At 37.8% G+C, this 8,345-nt stretch overlaps 1 protein-coding gene across 1 annotated transcript; it reads left to right on the top strand.

Annotated features, from left to right (window-relative positions):
- Nucleotides 1-1,132: 1,132 nt before the first annotated feature.
- On the top strand, nucleotides 1,133-8,201 carry ccdc12 (coiled-coil domain containing 12). The gene is made up of 7 exons (XM_010774963.1): nucleotides 1,133-1,297; nucleotides 3,604-3,677; nucleotides 6,404-6,483; nucleotides 6,643-6,704; nucleotides 7,062-7,096; nucleotides 7,211-7,287; nucleotides 7,822-8,201. The coding sequence occupies exons 1-7, from the start codon at nucleotides 1,214-1,216 to the stop codon at nucleotides 7,899-7,901; spliced, it is 492 nt and encodes a 163-aa protein (XP_010773265.1). The 5' UTR covers nucleotides 1,133-1,213; the 3' UTR covers nucleotides 7,902-8,201.
- Nucleotides 8,202-8,345: the final 144 nt, after the last annotated feature.

Raw genomic sequence — 8,345 nt, 5'->3', positions numbered from 1 at the left:
TGATGGTTCCTGCTGCATTAGTTGACTGTATGAAATAACTATTGCTTGTATTTTTGTCTCATATTCCTGATGAAAACTGTTAATCAAAACACTGAGAGACCGGTACCATTGATTTATACTGAAAGTAAAATATATGAATATATTCAAACTATTAATTTAATTAATAATGAAAAAAAGTAGAAGGTCTACAGGTGGTGCTTGGCTTAACTCCCTAAGTTGTAAAACACAGTTCTCTGGAAAAAAGCATATCTAATTATCAATTGAGTTTAACTTCACATGGCTGAAATATACTTAGTATAAAGATTTCTATAAATTCTATACATTTTTAAAAGACTTTGCAAGAGTAGTAAGGCCCAACCATTGAATGCTGTTGGGTGATTTTTCTCCAAGTCTAACAACGTATAATATTTTACCAGTTTATACTAATGCCTATGTTAAATATGACAAGCATATGCCATTTTTTATGTACCCTGTAAAGTATCAGTTGCTTGATATTGTACAAAAGCATAAAATGCACTTGATCTCTAGACACGAGGTGTGTTTGTTGTTCAGAGTGTTTACAGACAACTTCTCCTATTATCTATGGTACCATATATTTAACATATAACAACAGTTTATTTGTCTATTATTGGGCCATTAACATGTATCACAAATTGATTATTTTGCTATTAGTGTAATGTTCTTTTACCTTGTTAGCACCTTTTGTCACACACTTGGTAATTCGGAGGATGGATACCATGAAGCTTGAGACAGCTGTATTACCATGGTGATGGCCTACATTCCTATCCAGGACCTGACAGTGGGACCATCAACAGGCGGGATAGTGTGCCAGTGTATGTCCCCTCAATGTATAGCTCTGCTCAGAGTCCATAGGTATGTTTGAATAGTACAAAATAGCATATAAGCTATTACAAGTCAAGCAATTCAAATATTATCCCATGGTCTTCCACATTAGACTCATTAATAAGATGGTTTGTGTTACAAATGTGTAAAATATCATTATTCTATGTTGGATTTTTAGATTTTAAAATATTAATTCTTCAAATTTCAGGAATCTAATTCATGATTTTAAAGATTATTTTCAATGTAACAATATCACATGATAAGAAGGCAACAAGCCACCGCAATCGATGTGCTCGAAGCTCGTTCTCACATCCTGAGCCAGGACCCTTAATGGAGTTCAGAGAGCATTGAGCGGCGTGTAGAGATAAACATGGAGCGGAATGTTGGGTCACTACAGGAGCAGGCCCTGAAGAGGAAAGAGAGGTTAAAAGCAATAAGAGATAAACAAATTCATGTAAGTGACTCATGTCGTGATGCCTGGTGTCTGATAAATGCAACATAGCCTCTATAAAACCTTTCATTTGTGAGGAAACGTTAGCCGACTTAGCTTGAAGCTAACGTTAGCTTAATAATGTAGTTGGAAAATCAGTAGTAGCTTTAGTTCTTGTCTTTATTGTGCTATTAGGAGTCTTTATGTACATGTTTGGAGTACTGAGCTTGTACATTTATCTACTTTTTAAATGAATTAGTCCGTTTCTTGGCTAATTTGTTTGGTATTTTATTCAGAGACAATAACAGAGACTTTTAAGTTTGTTACTCACGTTTTAGTTCAAATTTAAGCAAAATATTAGTTAACCTGAATGATTAAAAACTATAACAAATGTATTAACCCAAATGACAATAAACTCTTTTGCCAAAATATAATCAGCTTTAGATAAAGGTTTCACCCGCGGTATGTATGTTTAATAATTGTATTGATCCTCTGTGAAATACTATAACTAAACAGAAGGCACATGTTCAAACTGGCCAGCCAACCAAACACCTGATGGTATTTATATATACAACCTAAGTGGTATGCTTCTCGACAGACTGGTAAAACTAGAGCTGATCCAGCAGTTGGTTTACCTTGCATATAAGACAACTGGTTGATGTTAAGCTAAACAATTCTATGAAGGTGCCTTAAAGTGATATGAATCATTTGATTTAAAAATGCTGTCTCCTTAAAGTATTTTATGATAAAAGTTCATCATAGACACACAATATAAAGTCCTGCTTCTGATGATAAAGCTCTGGGGTACAATGGAGCATAGAGAGAGATTTTTCAGATAGCTATAATGGGGTAAAGATAATGAGAGATAATCTGACACCATGGATATTCCAATACTGTAAATAACATCAATTTTTCAACCTTTTTCACAAACATTAAATATCATTAAATATGTCTGTTTCTAACTGTTTTATTTAGAAGCTCAACCATGGTGATTTATAAATCAACTTGAATCATCTGCAAGACTCCTGAAGCTGGAAACAACAAAAGCTAACCAGTATTTATCTATTAACGTTCAGCTCACCGACTGAATTATTGATGTAGGAATAATAGAGGTAGTCTAACAATACCTGATTAATTTGAATAACAATGAACACGAGAAAACACCTTCTGCCACACAGTCCAAAACACACGTATGAGGGAAGATGGAGGAATCTTAGTCAGAAAACGGAAAAGAAAACATTTACAGCTTTAACAGAGAATTTGCAGGAATAATGTAGATACCTCGGTTGCAAGAAAGGTGCTTATGAAATAAAGAATCTATTTCAAGTAGCAAGAAAACAACCCAAAATAATAGTACTTGGGGCTGCTCGATTATGGCAAAAATCATAATCTCGATTATTTGGGTCAATAATTGATATCACGATTATTAAAAACGATTATCCATTTACTTTGAAAACATCAATTTATTGGAGAAAAAAAATGTGAACAGTATGTTTTTAACAGTTGATTACCCTGAACTTTGTAATGTATAATTCAACTGAAAAACCAATACAAAAAAAGAAGTAATTTGAAAAAAAAAAAAAAAGTAATAATAAAAAAATAGTTTTATTTCGATTACATTGTTTCGTTATCGTTGCAAGCCATAATCGTAATTGGGATTAAAATACGATGAATTGAGCAGCCCTAATAGCACTTCTCTGCAGTAAAATGTAAGGTGTATGAAGTGTCTAATAATTCTATCTTATTAGTCGTTTTCAAGATGTGTGCTGAGCTAAATCCAGTGGTAATTGTAGTATTAAAATGTCATATCTTTATCAAAGCACACTTTTTGTCTTAAACCATGTAGTAAACAGGACTGAGAGCAGGCCGCGTTTCAGTAGGGCTTTCTGAGTTGAACTACTTACACAATACACAGTTAATCTGCTCGACTGTGATCCTCTTTCAGCTCTGAGTCTGAATTCTCATTCAACAGGAAACACCCTGTTCAAGGTGCAAGCTGCTGTTCTGGCAGCTATTCTACAATGTGTTTCACTAAGCTGTTTTTGAGTTGAGGCGTGCTGGCTCGACTAGCCATGATCAACAGTTGTTGACATTCCTAAAGCTGGGAACTGTTTTCCTATAATTGTACTGAACTCCAAGTATGAGTCAGTCCCCTGAATTGTTCTCAAAGGTGGAGAGGAACCCTCTTCAGGAAAATTTAAGATGGGAGGGGTTCTTATTCTTTTGTTAAAACGTATGACTGGGGCTCAAAACAAGTATTTTTCCTCATGCGTTTACCTAAATGTGGCTGGTTTAGTTCTATCACTCATGACATGATGATATTTTAACAGGGACAAGAACAGGAGGATGGGGAGCCAGAGAACAAAAAAGCTTCTCTAGAGGAACTTCCTGAAACAAGGCACAGGTCAGTCATCACACTACACACACATTTAATGAATCATACTTTTCATAAAGCATGTAAAGATCTCTTAAACTGTTGCTCACTACACATTCAGCTAGAGGTGTGTTAAGCTGCATAAAACAGAAGAGAAACCGATTTGGAAGTATTCCAACGTAGCCTTTATCTGAACACCATCTCCTTGTCACACAGTGCAGGTCATAAGACGCAGTGTTTACCCCGGGCCGGATCACAGCCTCGTGCTATTAGCTGCTCAAATATCCTGCAGGTTACTCTACTTTGTGTCAGTTGGTAGAAAGGAGCAGCCATCTTTCCTGTCCTACAGGACCTTGTTTCCATTGTTTATATTTAATGACGGCACTGAGGGAGTGCCGCTGTTTTTCCTTTAGTCCAACACGACAGAGCTCTCATGACAATGAACATGACTCATTTAGACCAATGTCAGTGAAGCAAAAAGTCTAGAGTTAAAGGAAGGAACTTCAATAATTGTTTTGCTAAATCAAGACACAGTTATGGTGAGGTGTGGTCGTGTGACCTGTCTTCATTTGTCTTGTCTTGCCATTACATCTTTATGTGAGATCAAATGGCCTAGTCCAGGCATGAAAGAACACAACAATAAACATGTTTGTCTTAAAGTTATTGTTCATATTAAAATAATGATCCACAAGAAAAACCTTAGAACTTGTGGTTTTTCAGTTTCCTGTGTCGTATCACACATTTCTCCACAGAAGACACCGAGTGCACCAAGCAGCCTTTCCTATTACATCTTGTTAGGTGTTGATGGGCTGCTTTCTTTTAACCTAGGAAGACTTGCCTTAAATGGTTTGGAAATAAAAACTATGATCCAAGGAAGTTAAAAAGCCTCTAAAATAGTGATATGACTAACATGTTAGCTCAAACCATCTCTGTGGCTCGCTGAGGAGGCTAACTGCTGTCTGGTGTTTTGCTCTGGTGAGTGGAGCAGCTTGATATCAGTGTAAACATTGGAACACTGCTGCAGCTTCTCCTCAGCCACGGTTCACTCTAAACATTTAGGAAGAGCCACCCTTGGGACCCTGCTCTGAATTGATCACAGGCTCTCTTTGATGCCAGTGTGCTTGAAGTAGAAATGTGTAAACGCACTTTAAAGGTTTGGACGCAATAAGAGACGGTTAAGAAAAGCAAGCGCAACGTCAAACTTCGGAGGCAAAACATGTGCATTACGGACAATTATTTATGTTCTCTTGCTTACCAAATGTACTTTAGTCTATAAAAAATACCGTGACATTTACCAGCCAGGATAGATGAACTTCAGTTTGGATATTAAAAAAAGATGACTCAATATGAACCTTTTCAGTAATATTCTTTTTCCTATGATGTATCTTAGTGTTATGTTGGGCTTTCCCTTTCATGCCACAAAAAACACCATTTCTAAATCTAATGAACACATTGCCATCAAGCTTACACCCCAACTCGCTCCATAGAGGACTTTCTCCGTCTTTCATCCAACATCATGTTTAGGAGAAATTCTGAATCTTGTAAAAAAAAAAGTTGAATAATGGCAAGAATGCAATTTCATTTTCTCTTGCAAGTCATGTTCCTTTATACTACTGCCACCCTTACACCAACACTTAAACTCCCACACATCACATAATGCAGCCCAGCTTTAGAGGCCTTTTTCTCATTTGACTTGTCATTGTCAGATAAGGGTCAGTTTCAATTTCTTGATCTACGGCACATCGTTCCCTCCTTTCTTAATTATGTTCAGTCTCATCCTATTTGAATCTATTGGAGGCTGATGGCCTGTTGCTCTTGCTCTACTCCAAACTGTCTGTCAGGGCATCTGGACTTTGTTACACTGGGACTGTGGAGCTCATTTAAGCAAAATTATTAAAACCGTTGAATTAATTTTAAGGACTTTACGACAACCATTGATGTAGTTTTGATTTTAATTTAGTTGTATTCCATAGTTATAAGAATATTTTGTTTAATTTAAGATAAAAACAATATATTTATTGTGACTGCAATATGAGTGGAATTGAGAATTCTATATAAGATTAGATATGTAGACGTACTCCTCCTCCTCCTCCTCCTCCTCAGGAAAGACTCTGGAGGCACAGAGAGACGTGTGTGTGAACTAAGAGTAACCCTCAGTCCGCCAAAGGCAGAACATGACCAGCATTCCTGCCCATACCCATACAAGGCATCGGTCTGTCTGCTGGCAGCCGGGGTGTGATGAATGTATCAAGAGTGCACCCTCTCGAGTCTCATCGCAAATCCATGTTAAGCTCAGAGCAGCTGATAAACCCTCTTGGTCCGAGCTCGGTGGGACAGTAGTTTACCTCTGGGTCTGGATGTCTTTTTATATAATCTGCAGAGATGTCAGCTAAACTCGCCAGGAATTCCTCTGTGCATATGTGATGAGAGACTGCGTGATTCAACATCAAGCACAGAATTCCTCAGCTGTTTGCTGCTCTCCTCAAGTCCATGCCCAGGAGCAGGTGGACCGTGTTAATCAGACGTGTTCATAGGAATAAAGAGGGACATTATACCCAGCCTCCTCTGGACACTGAACGTGCAGCTGTGTTGGGTTTGCAGATGGCCTTTTATGCTTCTTAATCTCTGGTGATATATGTTTGGCTGCACTGCCACCTCCTGGAAGAGAGAAAGAGTGAGATCATGTAAGTTTAGCATCTCTGCATTTATCCCTATCTCTAAAGTAAACACGCATTACTCTGCTTTTCTTTCCTCAGAGAGCTGAAACTGAGAAATTACACTCCAGAGGATGAAGAGCTGAAGGAGAGGCAGGTGCCCAAAGCCAAACCGGCATCAGGTGAGAAGCCTTCAGTCATAAAAGAGCTTTGAGAAAACATTCACTTAGTATTCACATCACACCTCAGCGATATCACATGGTAAGCTTCTGAACAGCAAACATTTAGCATCCTGTTAAACATCTATTTTCTGAGTAATGATACATGTTCTTTGTTTGCAGTTGAGGAAAAAGTTAAAGACCAGTTAGAGGCAGCTAACCCAGAACCCATCATTGAAGAAGTGGTGAGTCGTCCTTTTCTTTTGTAACTGTGATTTATTTTGTTGAAGAGTCACATTTTTTGTAGTTGCTCTAAAGGTGGGGTAGGTAATTCACTTCAGAAAAACCTTTTGTTATATTCCATGGAATGCTCTGAACATCCCGATAGCAATGAATACATGAAATGCTTTGACAAGAAATACATTAATAAATGTCATCTGTGGAAGCCGTAGTACTGTAAAAAGTACGACCAATCATCTGAGCCGGCTCGGCTAAAATAACTGGATGGCCTACCTGCCTGTCAGCCTTCCATCTGTGCACAAACTTATCTCGTGCCCTCATTGGTCATGTTTTTCTTTTTAACAGATGTTTTATTTCCTCAGGATTTGGCCAACCTCGCCCCAAGAAAACCAGACTGGTAAGAGCTTCTAGAACATTATCTTTCACTCTGCAAATTGCAGAGAACCTTGGTATGGTTTAATGTTACCGACATTATCATCTTATTGTTTATATCTATTGTTTCTGATCGTAGGGATCTAAAGCGTGATGTGGCAAAGAAACTGGAGAAGTTGGAGAGGAGAACGCAGAGAGGCATCGCTGAGCTCATCCGTGAGTATTCCCTTTCTCATGTTTTTTTTGCACCACAGTGACGAGCAGGTCGGAGCGAGGCGTGAATTATGAGGCTAATTGCTCTGTGGTTTCCAGACTCAAGGGGCTTGACGCCATCTGATTACATCAATGATGCGATTGCTCCAGTGATTTGTGTTCCACATTCTAATAATAGCCGTGAGCTATTATGGAGAACACAATGTTTACACACTAACACTAGGTTTATAATGGCATGAATATGTAAACAGTAACCCCTTATACTTTGGTTTCAACTCTTTTTTTTGTTTACAGCTTAAGGTAAATGAAAACATGATTGTACTTACTTTTGTAAATAACTGTTTTTTTGTTTTGGGAGTATCTCTGCTTCTCTGTCGTTGTGTTAACAGGGTTGCTTAGTTACAATATGTGAATGCTAATCAACCTGAATAAAAGTGTAACCAGGTTCTGCTCAATCTGCTTGATCTCTATAAATGTTAAACATCTATTGATTGAAGAATGAATGATCAGATTGACCGTGAGTGTGTGTGTGCCCAGGGGATCGTCTGCGAGGCAGTGAGGAGGAGTTGGCCGCGGCGGTGGGAGCAGTAGGAGAGGAGCACGGAGACTCGGACTGAATCCAAAATGTGACGGATAAAAAATAAATAAATAAGAAGACTACAGAGTGATCGCCTCTGCCTACAACACGGGACAGTATTGTCACATCTGTGTTGTTTTCAAAAAGACTGCCAATTTCAGGGTGTAAAGTAATATTTCAGGTTTTCATACGATATCCTTCTGACTCCTGCATTGTATCATTACATTATAACATTAATATGTAATAGAACATTCTGCTTATGTGGTTTATTAACGTGCATTGGTCATGTTACATATTTTCCTGTCATTTTTATCTTTTCAAGTAAAATAATGTGATTTTTTTCTAATGCCTGATTATTATTTGTTATGCCTGTTGTCTTTATTTTGAGGCTGGGGGGGAGGGGCAATATGGATTAATTCCTTCATCACGGCATATGTAAACAAAACTATATATATCATCAATATATATGTTGAGATATAATACA

This window comes from Notothenia coriiceps, unplaced genomic scaffold (assembly GCF_000735185.1).
Source record: "Notothenia coriiceps isolate Sejong01 unplaced genomic scaffold, NC01 NC01_scaffold00014991, whole genome shotgun sequence".
NCBI classification, from domain to species: Eukaryota; Metazoa; Chordata; class Actinopteri; order Perciformes; family Nototheniidae; genus Notothenia; species Notothenia coriiceps.
Note: the sequence above shows the minus strand (reverse complement) of the source record. Positions and strands in the feature narration are given on the sequence as shown.